The 21076-nt window shown below is 38.8% G+C and overlaps 1 protein-coding gene across 1 annotated transcript in view; it reads right to left on the bottom strand.

Annotated features, from left to right (window-relative positions):
- Window positions 1-18047, bottom strand: part of DRD4 (dopamine receptor D4) — a 31284-nt gene extending 13237 nt beyond the window's left edge. Inside the window, exon 1 of the mRNA XM_070957380.1 lies at window positions 17787-18047. Coding sequence (XP_070813481.1) covers window positions 17787-18047 — 261 coding nt within the window. The remainder of the gene's footprint in view (window positions 1-17786) is intronic.
- Between the last annotated feature and the right edge of the window lie 3029 nt (window positions 18048-21076).

The raw sequence follows: 21076 nt of genomic DNA, 5'->3' as shown, positions 1-21076 counted from the left end.
GCTCCCTGTTTGGACAGGATCTACCGATCCGGTAGCGATGGCGGCGGGTGGTTCGGAGAATCGGTAGCAAAAATCCCTGTGGGCCCCCCCCCATGCCAAGCTGAGCCATGGGATCATCAGAGGCTTTTTTTAAAAACTTTTAAAAGCATTTTTTCTACAACCTCTTCAGCTGAAAAAAATGCTTTTAAAAGTAAAAAAAAAAGCCTCTGATGATCCCGCGGCTCAGCTGGCATCATCAGAGGCTTTAAAAAAAAGAAAGCTTCTGCCGATCAGGCAAGTCAGCTGGGATCGTCAGAGGCTTTAGAAAAAAAAGAAAGCCTCTGCCGATCAGGCAAGTCAGCTGGGATCATCAGAGGCTTTAGAAAAAAAAGAAAGCCTCTGCCGATCAGGCAGGTCAGCTGGGATCGTCAGAGGCTTTTCAAAGCATTTTTTCTGCAACCTCTTCGGCCAAAGAGGTTGTAGAAAAAAATGCTTTGCAAAGTTAAAAAAAAAAAGTTGGCCACGCCCACCCGGTCACATTATCCCCCCACCAAGCCATGCCCACAGAACCAGTAGTAACAAATATTACATTTCACCCCTGCTGTTCAACCCTATCTGTATTTACAGCCAAGATATTGCAGTGGAGTTTGGACTGGACAAATCAATAGGGCAAAAATAGTGAAAACTGAAGGAATCAAGATGCTATATGGAAATAACATCAAGAGTTTGGATGAAGACGATCAAATACCTGGGCATCCTACAAACTGAGAACATCCAGTTGACTGAAGTTGTGAAAAAGCTTAGAAGTCAATACATCATGAGACTAAAAAAGATTCTAAAGTCCAAACTCATTGAAAGAAATACCATCAAGGCAATTAACCCTGGACAATCTCAATCATTCGATACACAGCTGGAATAATGGACTGGATTCAAGCAAAACTAAAGGTTCTGGATAGTAAAACCAGAAAAATAATGACAATGAATCATGCCTTTCATCCATGAAGCAATGTTGACAGATTCTATTTAGCAAGGAAAATAGGTGGGCATGGAATCTTGCAAATATACAAAACAGTTGAAGAAGGAAAAAGAGCGTTGGAAGAATATCTGAAGGAAAGTGAAGATGATGCACTGAAGCTAGTGTACCATGAAGACTTATGAACAGAGGAAAGACCAAACATTTGGTCTATAAGAAAGACAAAATGAAGAATAATATAGAAATATTAGAAATACGGCAAGGCAAAGTATTACATGGCAGTAGATAGAAAAACTAACAGGCAAATAACAAGACCTGGCAATGGCTAAGAACAAGAACGTTGAAGAAAGAGACAGAGGGGCTAATTCTGGTTGCACAAGATCAAGCCTTAAGAACAAATGCATACAAAGCCAGAATTGAGACAACAACAAATGAAAACAAATGCTGCCTCTGCAAAGAAGCTGAATAAACAGTGTGCATCTAATTAGCTGCTGCAAGAAGATCTTACAGACTGACTACAAACAATGGCAAGATAAAGTAGCATCAATGGCACATTGGAATATCTGCAAAAAATACCACTTGTGTGCAAGCAAGAACTGGTGGGAGTAGTAATACAATATGAAAAAGCTAAAGTACTCTGGGACTTTACAATTCAAACAAACAAGCACTGCCACATCACACCTCAGACTTAATAACAATCAAAAAGAAACACAAGAAAACCTGGATAGTGGACATGGCAATACCTGGAGACAGAACAGAAGAGAATGAATTGGAGAAAATCACAAAATACAAAGGCCTGCAAATAGAAGTAAAACCAACGTGGCAAAAGAAAGCAAAAATAGTATCAATAATAATAGGTGTCTTAGGTGCAATTCCAAAATATCTGGAGCACCACTTGAACACCATTGGCATTAACAAAATCACCATCAATCAATTGCAAAAGGCAGCTTTATTTGGAATAACTTATATCTTGCAACAATATCTTTAACACTATGCAGTAACATCTGCCTAGCCTAGGTCATTGTGTAGGATAGGGGGATAAAAATGCCAAATCCAGTCAAAAACAGCTGGCTAACTGTGTGTGACCAACAACAACAACAACAACAACAATAATAACAACAACAACAATGCCACCTGACCCCCAGTGACTCTGGGCAGTTAGTGGAATACCAGCAATGCAGGTTAAAATGTAATGATTTATCATCATCCTTAGGGCCTGTGCAGAGCATAATGGGCAGCAAGTGCTTTCCAGCAGTTTTGATCATTCGCAGCATCTTCAGCATTGTCCCAAGGGACATTAATGATCTCAAGGATCTTCTTTAAGTGTTTGATGCCAAGTTTTCTAAGGCCAGCCTCATTTCGTCTTTTCTCCAGGAAGTATCTGAAATAGTGGAATTTTGGGATGCTTTACGTCTTTAGCATACATGATGTAAAAGTATAATGATTAAAAATATAATATTCATTTCTTATCCAAGCCTAACTCTAGTGAAACCATGACTTTGACTCATGAAGAATCATAAAGATTCAGTCATCTTTCAGGAAATACAAAGTTTGAGATTTCCCATTTTAAATATTAGCAGACAACACACAAGCATGTGATCAAACACACACTTTTCTATCAAATGTGATGAAGCTAAAACTAAAGGGTGTGTGCATTTAATTATTCTTCCTTATCTCACGGTGGAAATGATTATTAAAAGAATTAGAAGTCACAGTCAGATAATGATTTTATTAGGACCAATCTTATAACATTTTGAGATCTTCAGATTCTCTTCATCTGTTAAGCGTCCCCCCCCCCCACCTCTCCCACAGGAAAAAATAATGAAGGCAGGAAAAGAAAGAAAAGGAAAGCTGATTCGATGAAGTCAGGACCTGAGTCTTAAAATGGGATGGAGGAAGTGTCACAGGATTAAATAAACTAATCAGCTTTTCTCAAGTCCCTCCAAGGAGCCTTGGTGGCACAGCAGACTAAAGCACTGTTAAGTAATACCAGCTGCCTGCAATTACTGCAAGTTCAATCTCACCAGGCTCAAGGCTGACTCAGCCTTCCATCCTTTTGAGGTAGGTAAAATGAGGACCCGGTTTGTGGGGGCAATAAGCTGACTTTGTATAAAAAAGAACACCGCTGGGGGGGGGAAAGCCTACTAAGCAGGTATATACAAAAAAGTATGAAGGCTTAATGCATTGTAAGCCGCCCTGAGTTTCCGGAAAGGGTGGCATATAACTCAAACCAAATAAATAAATAAATAAATAAATAAATAAATAAATCTTTATCAAAACACCAGGCGCTTAACAATCAGAGAGCAAAAGCTAAAAGAATTGCGTTGATTTTTCTATAAGTACAGATAAAATACTGGGGTAGTTTTGGGAAAGTTTGGCCAAATTGCCTACTGTCTTTCTAAACCAAATCCATTTCAGGTTAGCATATCTTTTCTAACAAATTTTAGCCCCTTTCCAATCTGCCTAATTTGAAGAAAAGAAACAAATGTATTTTCTTCCATCTTTCTATCTCTGCTGGTGAATAGCTGTAGTAAAATAGTCATACAACCTATGTCCCTTTCAAAGGCACAGGAACAAAGTTTTCAGAGAAAATAGCATCATAAGGATAACTGCATTAGATCATTCATACATTACATTTATCAAGTGACTGATTTTTTTAGTTCAGGTAGTCTGAATCAGATTTACCAAATGGACTGGATTTGTGCAGCTTTCCACGTACACAAAACCTAATCAAGGCTGAAAATCATTAAGCTTAATATGTTGCACAAATGATAATCATCCTAACAGGTGCAGGGTCTACTGATCTCTTGCATCAATACAGCTATTAATTTCTATCACACATACAGTACATACAGTAAACAAAGCCTTCAGTGCTGTATATTCATCTGTTCTCTATGAAGGCCTCCATCACACTGCTGGGCTATAAGGCTCATGTAAAACTGTCCTGCCGGGAAAAAATGGGGATTGCATCAACTTCCTACCACATTGCAAAGTGAGAGGATAAAGCCACATGGTTGTGATGGCATTCTTCCCTCTGCACATTCGCAGGATAGGCCTTTTAAAACAATTCAGCCTGTGCTGTTCTAATGTAATTTTTCATAGGGACATTCAGGTGGTTGTATCTTACTCCTGCTGTGATGCTACCCAGCGGGAATTGTTTATTGCCTGTATAAACTTCTGAGTTACTGAAGTGAAAATGAGGCAGTGGTTGATACACTGAATACCCTTGTTTTTCTTTTGAATTATGTTTTTATGTAATTTTCTGATTGAAATAAGCTAAATGTTATTATGATTATGATGATTTTATTAACAAGCTAGAAACAGGGCAGGGGGAAATTGAGCAAAGGTGACATTGCAAATCAGTGCTAGAGCCAGGTGCTATAAATATTGACTGTGCTAATATGGGCAATTGTACAAACTCTAACAATCATCTCTTATGATTTCCATATGACCTGCAATGGCTTATCCTTTAATATTTATTTATTTATTTTATTGGATTTATATACCGCCCTACTCCCGAAGGACTCAGGGCGGTGAACAGCCAAAAAGATAAAACACACAAACTACAAAATTTAAAAGACAATATAAAAACCCATTAAATAATTTGGCCCAAAACAAATTAAAACACCCCTAATAGTTTAAAACAAATTTACAATTTACAATTTAAAAAGGAAGTTAGGCCAGGCCAGCCTGCTGAAATAAAAATAATACAGCAAGAGGTAGCAGTGAATGTATAGATCAACCAACTTTTTAAGTTTAACTTGAGAATTTATAATTATAGTACTCTTCTGCTTCACTTCACACATTTGCTGAGTTTCTTCCTGCAAGGGTTAACTGTTCCTTTTGTTTAGGGATAATTCGTTGAATAAGGCTCCATTGGCTACCTCATACATTTGGAATGTATGATTTTTATTAGTTGAAACGGTTCGGTTTGCACAAAGTCAAAATTAAAGAAATCATATATCATGAGTCCTAGTCTTGTTTATCCTCATGACTTAGAGAAACAGAATCTCATTACCTAGGCAGAAAATTTGCTTGCTGCTGCTTTTAGGACACACAACATTTTCCTACTAGCTTCATCCAGCCACAGCTGAGTTACAAAATCTAATCCTCACATAAGTGTCTGCAAGGGAATTTGCAAAAGTGGAACTAACAAGCATGATCAGAGTCCTGTCCCTTTTAACATGCATGGACATGACACACATATACAAAGGGGAAAGACTTTGCCCATGCCAGCTACCTTGAACTGTTCAATCCCTCTCACACAGAAGCCCTTGTTTACACATGTTATTTGGCAATGCTATTTGAATGACACACTACCAATCACTAATGGGAATGTCCCACCAAATTAATTTTGAATTAGCTTTTAAACCTGTACATCTCCTGATAAGAAAGTTTAATGAAAGGCTTCTCTCCTTGTTAAATATGCAAACACTGATACTCTCTCTCTCTCTCTCTCTCTCACACACACACACACACACACACACAACAAAATTTTGCTACCAAGCAGAGCCTAAGGACACAGTGGCAATACATAAGCACACAGCCCAACTTTTTGCAAGTGTATTTGCTGTCCGTTTGTGTGTGTGCACTCCCAGGAGCTGAATCCAGTGCTTTGGAGTCAAAGGGAAGAGCCCACCAGAAATGTTTGTTTACCATCATCATACGACAAAACTTGCACTGAAACCTAGTACAGTGTCATCAAAATATGTACCAATCTGTTTTTTCTGAGGAATTTGAAAAAAAAGAGGAAAGGCTAAAGAATCAATGTGTTTTGCTGAACATCATTCATTTTGATCTTTCCCTTGTTTCTTTTTCCAAAGCAAGTAACAGATCAATTATCCTTCATAATGCTCATAATGGCATATCTAAAAAGTCATCTGCGTGGCTGCCGATTCATTTGCACTGAACATTATTTAAAAAGTACTCAACAATGATAGATTTTCCAGTCTCATCAAAAACAAATAGGCCCTCACTTGACCTGTGCCTAATCATTTTATCCCAACCCAATAGGCTTACGTCGGCCTCTATCATTTGGTTCTAATAGAATTTAGTGACTATATTCAGTCTCCTTTTCTTGCTAAATTACATATTATTTTCTGTTTAAAATGCTAGTAGGCCATTGCGTTCAGAATTATTGCCCCAAGTCAAGCTGAGTTTCGTTATTTCTGGTTTCTAGTCTCCTGGGTGACATGCACAGTGTTTTAAAGTCCCAGTGTTGTTCTCCATGGATGACAGCATTGGAACTCAATTGAACTTACTCCCAATTTTCTTTTGAGATGGTAAATGAGAATTGAGCAACCTTTGGATGGCCACAAAATCAGTGGGATCACATGGGCAGGCTCAGTTTGCAGGTCTCTGGAGGTCCCTGCTTTGTTTTTCTAATGTGATAGACTTATTTTGCACTATACAATACAATTTTCACCTATTTCCCAACCAAACTGGGGGTGGCAGACAGCTATGCTTTTAGTGATCATAGTTAGAAGGGATTCTGAGGGCTGTAAAAAATAAACCAATTAATTTTAAAAAATTAAGAGGCAAACAATAACCGCAGGTTGCATTTGTGGTTCACATGCCTAAATCTTCTTTCATGTGTGCTATTACAAAGCCTGGTTATTCAGTAATCTGCAGTTTTATTAAATAGAGTTATTGTAACTGCGGAAAATACAAAATCTTCCCTATTATTATAAAAATAGGGTGAACAGAAATTGCTGTGGCGAGATGAGCCTTCAGCCACCATGTTATCTCCTCGTTTTCAAATCCCAGCTTCCCTGTAAGTATCTTCCCTGCATCCTTGTAACAATAGAAATATTTCTATACTGCAGAATATACTTCCTGTGGAAGCCATAAAATACAATTGCTTCTCAGTAACTATATGTCAACCAATACAATACATGATTGCTTTTTTTTTCTTTTTTTGGAAGGTGAGCATGAAACACACATGATGACATTCAGAACCTGAAAATAGCTCTGCAGTTGCAGATCACAGTGGCTGCCATGGGTAACCTTTTAAAACCTTACATTCTGGGTACAAATATGCATAGATTCAAACCATCATTTCATTTCTTCATATCTTAGGTACCTAAAAAGCCTGCGTATTTTCCTACCCACAAAATTGTTAGTCTTTTCCAATTCTTCTAGTGAAGAGCATAGCTCATTCCTTCCAGAGAAATCAATTTCATAATTTTTTAGTGTCACCGTACTAAGAGAAAATTGTACCATACTTTCCTTTAGCAGCTTCCCAAAACTGCAGCTTTAAACCAGTTGGGAAAAACAGATTTTTCAGAGAAAGTCAGGATAAGGAGGATGCATCATATCATGCAATTCATCATCTGCATCCAACCTATACTGATGGGATTTAATGTCCAAGGAAATCTGCCATTGCAAATAAATTCATTTTGTGTCAGTTTTGTATCTCACAGTAAAATGAGATGGCACAATATACGATTGTGACGAAATGGTTAAAACTGATTTTAAATTTAGGAACTTTGCACATGGCAATGGCTTGAATTGGGCCAGAAAATGGATAATGAAGGAAGAAGCAAAATGAAATTGGAAATCCATGCTGTGGCTCTGAAATTAAATAATAAGGAAGCCAGATGTCAAATGGCCAAATGCCATTAATGTTGTCTAGTACAGGACAACATACAAACGGAGATTGAAAATATGATTGCCCCATGCCAATCATGCTCTTCCTTTTAACACCTTTAAGGAAATAGCATGCTTGGACATTATCACCATGTCTGTCTTACTATGCTTCTTTGAAAAAGGTAGCCATGGACTCTCTCCTGAAGAAGACATCCCTAAACTCAAGAATTGAACAACCTGAGTCCTTTTTCCAACTTGGTGTTTTTAGGAAGATTGTTGGAATGGCAGCAGGGACTCAAGGATTCTGGGTGAAGCAAATTAGCATGTTTTAGACCTCGGCATTGAATGAAAACTGCATTGCTCACACTTGTAGTAACCTAAAATAGGACTTGGAGGGAGGGAGTGTAACCCGTCTGATCCTGCTTGACCTCTTAGCAAAATTTGGGATCATCGGTGGGTGTTGAACATTTGAGGGCCTGTTTTATACTATCTCTGCTCCTTCTGACTGGGCAGTTTAAATTGAATTCCAACAAGATGTTATGCCTGTTTGGAAATATTTGGCTCCATGCTAGTTCTATCACTGGAAGGCATCACATTTCCCTGGAAGAAGCAGGTCTGCCATCTGGGGTTTTCTTGCACTTGCAGCTCCTGGTTGAACAAGCAGATGGAAGTGATGGCTAGAACTTTTACCTAGTTTCAGGTAGCATCCTGGAGACAGCCTTTCATGGAGCAGGATGCTTTGGCAACTGTCACTCATTCTTTTCCATTAGCACAATCAGGCATTTTCAGGATAGACTGGATAGAAAACATTTCAACAAATGCACAAGAATCCAAGAATTTCGACAAGTATCTTTATAGTAGAAAGCCAAAAGAATTCCAGAGACTGCTGTATATCAAAACGGAGTTCTATTTACAGTGACATCAAAGTGCAGATTCCTGCAGCTCTTCCTTTTACCCACATAAAGCAAAGAACTAGTTGTATCTCTCTTTGATGGAATAGATAGTGACTGTCTATTTTGGTAATTGCCAGATTTTGGTATCTGGCTATTTGCCTCTGAATGTGTGAAAATGTGTGATAAAAGGACGATCACATTGAAAAAGGCTACAACACTTCTTGTACTTTAACAATTACACAAAAAAGACAGTTGGCTTGTGCATAGGTACACAAGAAAAACCACAGTGATTGAGATTCCTGCTTTATACAGATGTAGGAGCTCACTTCTCTCAATCGCTCTTTTGTGTGCAGGTTCAAAAGAAGACTTGATCAAGCTATTTAGGCATGTGCTTACACTGAATAAAAATAACCCAGATAAATATATGTAACAAAAGAAGTATAACTCTTTGAAGTGAAAAAAAATCATTTTTAAATAAGTATGCTACCTCAACTACAGACTTGGGTGGCTCTCTATAAAAAATTTCAAAACATATTATAATTAAAAATGCAACATTCTAGATAAAAACCACGAACGAATAAAAATAATCCAGATAAAGGGAGGCAGCAGGCTGTGCATGTCAATACCATTTCTTACATCCCCGATTTATTTTGTTTGAAAACAGGAATTTTGCTACTGAGGGCTAAACTATAAGAACACAGAGAACAGACAAGAAAAAAAATCAACCGAGAGTTCTCACTCAAGGCAGACGTGACCAGGCTGAAATTATCTTATTTCAGACATATTATGGGAAGATACATTATGGAAAAGGCTCTAATCCTGGGAAAGATGGAAGGAAAGAGAAGAAGTTAACTAGCAGCAAGGTGAATGGATTCAATTACTGTTGATGAATGCAACTGTTGGAAGACTGAAGGGACAAGTCAGGGATAGATTATGGGGAAAATCATTCTATGCAGTTGTTAGGAGTAAAACAACAACAACAACGAATGGCACCAATAAATTGATGGATTAAATGCCCATTGTTTGTTGAGACCTTCTGGGATTATTTCCTGAAACCCTTTGATATATGTGAGTTCTACAATTTCTCACTCAATGGTGCCATTAAGGTCCTGCTTTTCCAAAATAGTCACTTTGCACTCTGCTACAGTGTTCTATAATATAAATAATGTAAATGGAACTATTTCTACTCATTTTCTTGCAAATGAAAGTAGAAATCCTTTGCAGACTCCTTCATCCAACACCAAAAGATCAGAAGTATTGGGAGTATGGCAGCACATCTAGTTCCATCTTTTTCTTTGGACTGATTTTATCCTATACACATATAATACTGAATAAATAAATATATAATGGCTTCCTTACATATGTCTCTGCAAAAATAAATGTGTCAGATGGTAAGAAAAAAAATTACAAAGCTGGTTATTCCTTTAAAAATTACACACATATACACATACCTATTTTGATAAACCACCTACTGTTTGTTACAGATTGGACTTAACCTACAGGGATTGTGCAGATGGCCCCAATGAATAGAGCCTGGTTTTCTATCTCATGCAACTGAAATTGCATGAGATATAAAATATCCAATACCCTTATTCTACTCCCAACTTTTATTTACTGTTAGATTCAACTGCTCAATTAAATGAAAATTAAGAATCTCCTAAAAAAATTTTTGGGGATGAAAGGTGTCAGACATGATTTCTCCAGAATTAGAATGAAACTTCAGATTTCCAAATTTTCCCACCAAATAAATCCTTAATATCAGAGTGTCTAGCCATTTTGCTGCACAAATATTCTGATGTTAAGCAAAACATTAATAATTATTTTTATCTAATTAGTGAGGAAAGAACTAAATTTGAAAGCTGAATATAAGCCAGGAAAGAAACGGTGGATTCCCAGAAAATTATGGTCAACCATCTATGATGTTCCAAATTCCTCCCTATTGCATGATTATTTTATAATTTGCTCTGTATTCTATAGGTTTTACTCCAGCTGCATGCAATGGGAAGTCAAAGAAACCCCTTTGGAGACTTGAAAATTCTATTATGAGTATTGGTACAGTTAACACAGTCTTAGATTACAGACATAGTATCTCTGTCTTCTTATGTTAACAAAGAGAAATATTTATCCGTTCTGGCAAAAGACAGTCCAAATGTAATGTAAGCTAGGAAGGTGCAATCAAGCAAGAGTCTAGGCTAGGGTAAAAGATGGGCAATGCTCAGTCAAGATAAAGATTTCTGAAAACAGAGAAGGGGAACGCTCTGTGTATATATGTGAAGGAAGAGAAAACTTTCAGGACCCTGGACAGAGCCCAGAATTCAAGGTGGCATTCAGTTAAAACCAGTTTTGTTTTTTTTAATTTTAAATATTCCATAAAGTTTACTGTGTTTCTACACAGAGGCTGATCTCAGAAGCTAATCCCTAGTTTATAGCTGGTTGTAAAACTGTGTGGGATTCTCAAAGCTGTTGGCTAGACGGGAAAGTTGAAAAACACATTTCAGAAGACAGCAATAGTAAAACAGATCTATATCACCATCAAGAAAATGGCATAGGTAGAATCGCCAGGAGTTGAGCTCCACTTAAATATTGCCTTTTACCTCTCAAATGTGCAGAAACTTAAATGGGAGTTCCTTGGCCTGAAACCTTCCATTCCACTGTGTCTCCATGAAGACAATTTATATCAGGCTCTCTCTAGAACTGAGCTCTAAGACTGGATCCTCTGGGGATCCAGATTGAAGGTTCTTTAATTTAGGGCATTTTGGATTGAATAACAGATTCAGGGTCTCTACAGTTCACACCACCAGTTCCTCCGCATCTGCATTGCCATTTCCCGCCTAAGAAATCAAAAGATAGTGAACTCTTTATTGGTAAGAATCTTATTTGGAAAGTCGTGTGATCTGCAGTGACTCTGATTTACCAAAAATGGAGTTAACAAAAAATTATATAGAGGGAAAAAAGAATAAAGCATGATGGATTATATATGACACTGAGTGTATTCTATTTCACAAAACCAAGTAAGTCCCTGCTGGGTAGATCAAACTTTCCCTTTGAATGACAAATTAAATCAGGTCCATTGCTTATCAGCAAGCAAAGATTTAAAAACCTCAAGAAGGGAATTGCTTAGCCAATCACTGATGATTCAGTCTCTTTTTCCTAATAAACTGTATTAAAAATAACTTCTTAAGTAGTTAACCCAAACTTGCCTCAATAGGCAATAGCAGCCTAGCAGGGAAAAGACTGTATTAAATTGACCACCCACTGGCTTTACATTTTATCCAATACTAATAGAATTCACAGTACAGTGATAAAAAATTGCTACTAGGATCTTAATAGAGAGAACCATATCATGTTGTTCTGCTTACTCCAAATTGCTTGCAGTAGAATTTGTCTACTCTGGCACGAAGAAATAAATGAGACTTTGGGGATACCAGAAAAGCTGTCAACCTTTCTAGATGGAACTGTAATACCAGTAATATTTGGTATTTAAAGACCCAGAGTGTTATCTAAGAAAAGCACACACATCTACGCACAAACCAAACTGAGGTACCCAGTGTAAAGTCTACATTTTAGCTCTCATAAATGAGAGGAAAATAATATACTTTTAAAAGATTCTGAAATTGGAATATGCTGAATACTGACACTCTTAACCATGGTAACTGCATTAAAGGCAGCGGGATTTGCACAATGCACAAATGCCTTCTCTTTGAGGGCCTTACAGTGTCACATATACACCAACATTAACTGGGGCAATCAATGAATGATATATCTCTGGTGAAATGTTCTGATTCTATTCTCTCTTTCTCATAAACATTTATTCCAAACTGGGAATATCTACACATAATAAGGTCTAAGCTTACTCTTTCAAGAAACTCAAACCAAGCCAATAAAAAGTAATTATTGTATCAAGTAGGATTTATTTGGTGGGGAACTGCTCAATGAACCCAGTACAGCAATGTGATGAAAAGCTAACATTCTGGATCTACTAGCTCAGATAATCTGATCAGGAGGAAAAAATCCATCTGAGATGATTAAACATCAGTATTGCTCTTGCTGAAATAAGTGCTACACAACAGAGCAGAGCATAAGCATGTAATATTAGTTGATATGTTATTTTCAACCATCAAACTTGCAATCATCTATTGTTCACTGATCTGGGAGCAAAATCCAATGGACACTCCCAGGTCAGTCTACTTACCCATTTATTTCCAAACAAGGCTGCTTGTAATATTCACTGATGCCTGTGAAAGCTACAATTCCGCATGAATAAAAATATAAACAGACTTCTTTAAAACCACCCAGTGTTCTATTCAAAGACAATAGATAATAACCCAGCTCTGCAAATGAGAGAGCCACATTCAAAATCTATATTTAAAAACAAAGCCATATAAAATGAGAAGTGCACTCTGGATAGGAAGGAGTCTCTATAACTTTCAAAAAAAATGTTTTCTTCTTTAATCCATGATATTATACAACATTGCAGCAGAAAAAAAAAGCACACCTTGATCATAGTTTATAATTATTCTTAAAGAAAAAGAGAACATTTTCACACATAAAGGTTACAAAAGTAAATTCTCTAAAGAAGATAAACTGCATCCCAGAAAAAGGGCAGGTAAGAAACTACTCTGGATACACCCACCAGTTGCAGGAAAAAGAGCTATAATTTATTTTACTTTCCCTATCAAAAAGAATATTCAGTTCAAATTGCAGTCACCCAAGGGAAGTACACCTGCCATCAGCAAGAAAACCACAAGCCACTGGGAAGATCATCCTATATTCCACCCCCTCCGGAAATATGCACATTGGCAAAGGGGAACAATCATCATCCATTAGTTAGAGAAGGCATTGTAAACAGAATTTCTTTCTTTCCTTAATAAAGAAAAGACTATCAAAATAATCCCCTCGATTTGCCCACTGGTACAGAATTAAAAATATTTTCTTAAGAGTGTAGGATGATATAAATTATCTCTTATTCTTGTAAATGTATTCACTGCCTTCCCCATTAAATAAAGCCACCAGTCCTTCGTGTTACCTGATATTGCTCTTCTCATTGGGACATGAAGTCCTATCACTTAAGCACTGAGGTTTCCAACAGACTAGAAAATTCTCTAAAGGTTAGGAGAAAAAGCCAAAACACAACTGCTTGTCTTCCTTAATCATCCCTTGCTTTGGCCACTTATATATCTCGGAGGACCTCTCATGGACTATGAATGCTAACATGCTTGTGAAGAAGGCACAGAAGAGGCTGTACTTCCTGAGAATGCTCAGGAATATAAATCTATCTCAGCATCTACTTCTGTCCTACTATCACAGCACCACTGAGTGTGTCCTGACATACGGCATTCTTGCATGGTATGGGAGCAGCTCTGTAGCGGACAAAAAGTGCTCTACAGAGAATTATTAAAACTGCCCAGAATATCATCAGACTCCAGCTACCATCCCTGGCCAACATCTTTGAATCTCGCTGTTTGAGAAAGTTGCATAACATTCTCAGAGACTCTTCCCATCCTGCTTACAATCTTTTTGGACTATTGCCTTCTGGCAGAAGATACAGAACAATTAAAACTCGGACCACACGTTTTTATCCCAGAGCTATAATTGCACTCAACAATGAACTAAAGGGCCACCATCAGTGAGCTGTTGGAGAGTATAACTTGGTCTGTTGTGTGTGTGTCAGCATTCTGATGCTGCCATAAAAAGACGAGGCTTGACTTGAGTGGTTTAGGGGTGGGGAATTGTGGTGGGTGGGAGTGTGTTTGGGGATTGTTATGTGTGTTGGACCTGGTCTTTGGGTGTTAAGTGAATTTCATTGTATGGGTATACTGTGTATACACATACAATGACAATAAAGTTATTTATTTATTTATTTATTTATTTAAGTACCAGTGCATTTTTGAGGACAGATGTACATAAATGTTATTTGCTGAACTGAACATAGGCACTTTCAATGAAAGCTCTGTTTTCAAAGGCTGCAAAACCTGAAAGACTATAAAATACCTCAAATGAAATGGTTGATGGGTTGCATGCTGTTGAGTGAACAACAAATGGTTCAGATTTGCCAGCATAGATATAAACTAAATTTGCCAGCATAAACTAGCAACCACCATGATGATTCACACTTCTGTCTTTTTTAGACTGTTGACTCTTTACTTCCAGGACATACTAATCTCCTAAACCTTTAGCAAATCTTTCTGGCCCTCATACTGGTTTCTTAATGTACAGAATTGCATTTGGCTTTGATTGAAAAGTACAAAGCAGAATTTGATTTGGTTTCATTCTACCTTAGCTGTTGCAGTGTTCACCGACTTGCAAATATCATTCACAAACAGGGCATTGTCTTCATTGTTTCAGAGATCCACTGCTATAATAAAGCTAGGTGGTATATTCTAACCCCAATAAGCAAAGTTCCTTGTATTGATTTTTCTTTAGCCTTGGAAACTACAGAAAGCCATATCTTTTCCAGAATCAAATTCATTGAAACACAAATACAGGGACTCAAAGGGCTGCTGCATCTTTTGGTTTACTTAAATGGAATCCGAGGCTGTGCTCTCCACATCATTACAGAATACCCGCGTTCATTAAACACATGCACGGAATAATGTTTTAGCGTTCATCGAGCTCCTTTTCTTCTTTAAATGAGATGTACCCTTGGAAACATGAGTGCTTTTTTCATCTAATAACAGCCTGTTAAGATAATGGATAATAATAGGGTGCGGTGAATGTCACATCACTGTTTCTAATTCACATTCTAATACATATTCTTGACATTCAATCTACCCCACATTTAGCTTCCCTCACATGATTTCCATTAACTTCAAATGATTTTGAATCAGATCTAAGAAGGATTGCCACATCTATTTTGGACAATATTTTTAGTGAAGCTGAAAACAGAGACCTTCTATGCGCACATACTTTGAAGTATGACAAAATTATCATTACTCCAAAAAGGAACATCAGAAAGGAAAGGTACTCATATTTCCCCCAGTCACTAATTCTAGCTACTCACAAACTTTTATCTCTGAAACTCCCTTATATGGCTTACAAATGCTCAGCTTTGGAACCAGATGTCTTCCATAGCTAGAGATAACATTTGACATGTTTTCTTTGCCAAACATTATAGAGTCACCTGTTACTGCAGATTTTAAAAGAATGTTTAGTCTTCAACTAGTGTAAATCTCTCATGTATCAACCAGGTGACAATGATAATTATCATTAAGAATCCTGTCATTTTTCTGAATTTTAAATTATCCAGGTGTTTTCCATTAGACCTATGTTCCATTGTCAGGAAATTTTAGACCACATCTTTTAGCATACCCCACTTCCTAGAGTGGGTTTAATTTTTAGTAAACATGTTTTGGACTAAATCATGCTTCTATTAAACAGCATTTTAATTTTTGTTAAAAACCCATTAGTCCAAGTTTTCTGTTACGTGACCCATTTCTTCAAATTACTTAATGGAAGCTTGTGCAACAGGGTATGGAAAGATTACTGCAGTTTAGCTATTTAAGATTAGCTAGCACTTAAGCAATACTGCACCTGGCCCAAAAATATCTAAACAGAAAGGTCACTTAAAAATACTTAAGGCAAACCTTTAAGCCTCCAATTTCTCATATCTAAAAAGATAACCGTAATACATATGTCCAAAGAAAGTCTGCTAAAACAACACAATTCCTTCTCCTAAATCAGGTTCAGGTCCTGTGCATATAATCCCCAAGATTATGATTGCTACACTATTTTTGTAGGCATTTTAATTATTGTTCTAATTGTATTTATTGAATTGCGCTTATATCTTAACTTCCTTCCAAAGAGATCAGAACAATGCAGTTTCACATGCACTCCTTCACATTATTTTCAGGGCATGAAAGGATGAAGTCAGGATGACCAAAGTTTATATCCACAGCTGCTTTATCAAGTGAAATTTTGAAAGGGATTTCTCCAGCTTTGAACTGACACTCTTCAGACCATCACGCTAATTATTCTCCAGAAGAAAGTAACTCTATTCATATAATCTTTGTTAGAGTCAAATAATGAATACAATCATGCTGACCGACTCTTCTTCCATCACCTTGTCCATTGGGAGACCACAAGAGTTCAGTGAATGCTAGAAATACCCAACCTTCCTTCTCCTGGTGAACAAGCTCATATCCTTGCTGGTCAGGAGCTTCTGGCACAGTCCAAACCTGAACCAAAAGGTCCTAATATATCATGTGCCTTCAAACTGTAGTCCTAGTTGCAAATGTATGTAATATCTTTAATAAAAATATGTTTTATAGTGGAGAGATTATAAAGTAGAAGATATATATATATAAAAAACAAATTAAGGACCCAACAGAATTGCAGCATTTCTTCTGCAGAACTAGATTAGTCTAGGAAAAAAAACTGCTATTTCATTTGGACTGTCAGAGATACATCCTGGATAATAGACCAACTTCCAGGATACAAAGGTCCTTATATATGGTCTGTTTATAGGGTCTTTTGAGGCAATTTTATGGGCAACTCATCTGTGTATGAATTGGATGGCCATATAAATTTTTAAAAAAATCAGTAATTCCACCTCTATCTTCTTAGCAACCCTTTAGTAGGAATAGATAAAAGAGGGGAGAAGTAATGAGAAAACCTGAAAGGGCTCTAAAAGGAATGTGATGTGATGAAGACCCCTGTAAAATATCATGAATGAGGCAAGGGAAAAGCTTTATCTGGAAATACAATCACTCTGGGCTGGTTCCCTGCCTAGCTGCCTACCCAACCTTATACTGTAGTTTCCACCGAGGCTGGATTGATTGCAATACAGATGTCCCATTGTTATCCCTTAAAGTTACAGGTGTCCCGAGTGTGCAGCAACCTACACATTACAAAGACTATATAGCCCATGGTGGCTCTGTCTGTCAGCCAGTTACCAACAAGAAGTAGTGCACACTAAATGTAACCAAACAATAATATTTACATTGTGAGTTTGAACATTAAAACCACCAACCCTCTTAAGGAAGGTAGCAACTTAGTCCTTTTTCAATTCTGGGTTGCTATGATGTATACTATTCTAAGTATACATCTTCCCCAAGTCCAGTAAATTCAATGGAATTTACAACCAGGTGGGGAGTGCCATTTTATAACAACATTACACAAATGAAATGTTTAGGATTTAGTTCTTTTTTCTCTCTCTCTCCCATGCGTATCTACAATTGCATCAGATTACCGGGGTCAAAAAGGGGCGCCTTAAAATCCCAATAATCAAATATAAAACATATCTCGAACCCTAGAGGAATCTTTTCCCCCCCTAAGGGGAAAAAAAACCCGACCACATCATAAACCATCAGTAGAGTTGGAAGAAGTTAAAGAGTGCTGGGGGTGGGGGTCTTTACCTCGGAATAGACGTAAAGAGGCAGCACCAAGATGGCTAAAAGGAGGTCGGCCACGGCGAGGCTGACGATGAAGTAATTGGTGGTGGTCTTCAGCGCTTTCTCCGTGCAGACGCTGAGGCAGACGAGCAAGTTCCCGCTGATGATAAAGAGGATGAGGAAGATTCCCAAGACCAAGGCGGCGTAGTTGCGGGCCGGGCCCTGTTCAGGAGGAGGGTGGGTGCTGTTGGAAGAGAGGAGGTCTTCCGTGCTGTTGGCCCCCATGGCCCTCTCCCGCCCAAGCGCCTTCTCGCCTGCCTTCCGCGGTTGGGTTGCAAAGCGGCCGCCCACCTCGCCCGGTGGAAGAGCAACGGTCCGGCTCGAACTTGGCCGGCGATAGAGTCACCTTTCCCGGCAGCTGGGCTGGCGGGAGTCAGTCCCCAGGCTGCCCCACTCCATTTCCGAAACGACCGAGCCGCTGTGCCCCGACCCAACCCAAGGCGGTCTACTACTCCCGCCGCCGCTGCTGGGTGGGAGTGATCGGGGGTGGGTGGGAAGGAGAGCTTCGCCCTAGCAGTCCTTCCCGGAACTTGTCTTAAGTTAAAAATTGTCACCCTTCGCCCATTCCACGCCCATTCCGCGCCTTAGCCGGGCGCGGTCCAAACTAAACACCACCACCACCACCCCTCGAGTTCCGCGGGGCTCACTCCGGGCGCCACCCGAGACCGCCCTTCCGCACGCCCGAAAGAAAAAGGGGAGAAGAGCTGGCGTGGCCCTCTGGAATTCTTGCCGACTTTTCCTCGCTTCTGCTTATACGGGCAGGCGGGCCAGCCTTGCACGGCGTCGGCGCCACAAGTGGGTCGCCTCCAAGAAGAAAGTAAGCTGATTAGGGCGCGGGGCTGGAAGGAGTGGGGAGAGAGAGAGTCCTGCTGCGGAGCTGGAAGGCCCGGCCGGTTCGCTTAGCCAATCAGCAGCGGCCTTAGGTGCAGATTGGACGACCGGCGGACCTTCCCGAGTCGCCTCAACGCCCGACACGAGTTCGCGCCCAAATTCGCCTCCCTCTCCCTCCAGCCAAACTCTGACAGACGGAGGCGCGCTGGTGCTCCGGGGAGATTCCTCCGGGACGGAGGGCCGCGCCTTTCCCCGTCAAAGAGCGAGGAAGCTGTTGCTTTTCCAGACAGGCGCCCCCTGACAATGGTTCTGCGAGCCGGGTGACCGCTCCCGCCACGTGGTAGCCGCCAAGCACGAAGACTTCTTCCTCGGCGCGGGTGCGCAAACGAGCGGAAAGGGGCTGCTGAGCTGAAGGAGACGGAGGAAATCCGAACATAAATAGGTTTCCCCGCTCCGAGTGTGAAGTTCGCGTGGACAAAAGAGAGGCAACATTCCTGCTTTGGAATTAGTCTTCCAAAAATGCCAAGGGAGGGAGGAGCAGGTCGGCTACAAGATGGAAGAAGTTGGGGCTCTCAACTGCCTTTCTTTAGGAATCTCGACGACGCTCATCCTTAAAAAGCAGGGCGACATTTGGCCCGGCCCTGCCAGATGATACTGCGGCGTGTTTTTTTTTTAAAGAGTTAAGCAACTTTCTTGGTCCAGATATGAGCCGTGAAAAAGAGGCTCCGTACCGACCCCTCCCAGATGCGGGGGAGCAATTGTGAGGCGCCGATGTGACATTACTGTCGATTAACTTTGGACACTGCGATCAGGGGGCTCATTGAGGTAGTAGTTATCAGGGGAAGAGGATAACACAGGTTTTGTAGATCCATGGGCTTGGCACTATGCAAAAGATTTGTTCCACCTGGTCACATGGTGATGCAGAAAATGGGGAAAACTCTTCCATTTTCTAGAATTTGCTCAACTGCCCAGGTTTGTGGGGCTCCATCAGAACATTGACATTCACGAGCAAAGGGCTCTTGGTCAGTTTGTGAATCTTTCCAGTTAACCAATTCTGATGTAGAAAAAAAAAAAAGAAGAAATATTCCAAATGGAAAAATAAAATATTCCTATAATATAGTCCAGGCTGAAATTTGTTGTGGGTTTCGTTCCTGGATAGAATCAGGTGGTTATTTCTAAGCAAGTCAGAATAGGGTTGAAGATGTTAGGCCACCAATTATAATTCTGTAATCCCAAATCTTGTGGCTCCTTCAGAAAGTACCCTTGAACGTGAGGAAGGAATAGTGCTTATGCAGAAGAACCTGCATATCATCACCAAAGACAAAATGCCTTTTCCCCCAGAATAATTGTTTTATTCATATGTAGATTTAATTAATTATAACTCGTGATTACAATTATCTTTTAAGTGTTTCATCAAGTGGCAGGCCTAAATCATATTTTAGTTTTTAAAAGGCTTCTTGATTTAATTCATCATGCCTCTATTAAACTCCACTTTTTTTTTACACTGACTGATTTCTAGATGATCTCAGAATCAGCATTTGATTGAAACATCTTTTAGGTGTTTAATTAATAACAGTCTTAAGGAGAAATGAGAGATAAAGTGTCATTCAGAAACTTTTTGTGACACCAGTACATTTGATGCATAAGGGAAGAGCAGAAGTGCCTGAAGAAAATTTGCTTTCCAGTATTACCAGAGAATTGGTCCAGTTTGCCCAGTGCACTAGCCAAAGTATGATTTACTTGATTTTGGCTTAGTATGATATTAGACTCATCTTTTATTCTGATCCATGCCTTACCATGTAAATATCAATTCAATTAGTTGTGCTTTATTTAAACTGTGACTAAATGTAATCTGAACGGAAGATTGGTTTTATTTTTCTCCAAATAATTTTCCTTTAAAATAGGAGCATTTTAGAGTTCTTATGTCTATCTTCATGGAAGGCAGATAAGTTTATTTTTATTTTCTGATATTCCAGTTTTGAGTAGTCTAAACTCAGTAACACTATTAATTATCCTTTAAGAAAAAACAACAAAATAGAATATTATGATCTTAAAACTAGCAGAACAGAGTCTCATTTTAAATAACCATTCTTGTGTTCATTAACAGAATTATAAAAAATTACATGCAAATATAATTAATTTTATGTACATTTTTATTGAGTCAAAAATTTGTATCCTGCTCTTGTAAATTACATCTAATGAAGATATCATTGCTTCTAATTTTTTTTTTTAGAAACACTGAATTCGCATTTGGATGGCCTTAATCATCAGTGCTGAAAAGTTCTATCTTTCCTCTATTTAAATCCTGGGGGAAATGCTGAATGACACTCTGAGAAATAAACTGCCTCTTTAAAACTGATTATCAAAGGGATATTGGAGCCAAAATAGATTACTTGACAGCAAACAGAAAATATGCTTCTTTA

Source organism: Pituophis catenifer, unplaced genomic scaffold (genome assembly GCF_029215685.1).
Source record: "Pituophis catenifer annectens isolate HBS135680 unplaced genomic scaffold, rPitCat1.0.hap2 SCAF_1, whole genome shotgun sequence".
NCBI lineage: Eukaryota > Metazoa > Chordata > Lepidosauria > Squamata > Colubridae > Pituophis > Pituophis catenifer.
The sequence above is the reverse complement of the archived record's forward strand: the minus strand, read 5'-3'. Positions and strand labels throughout refer to the sequence as shown.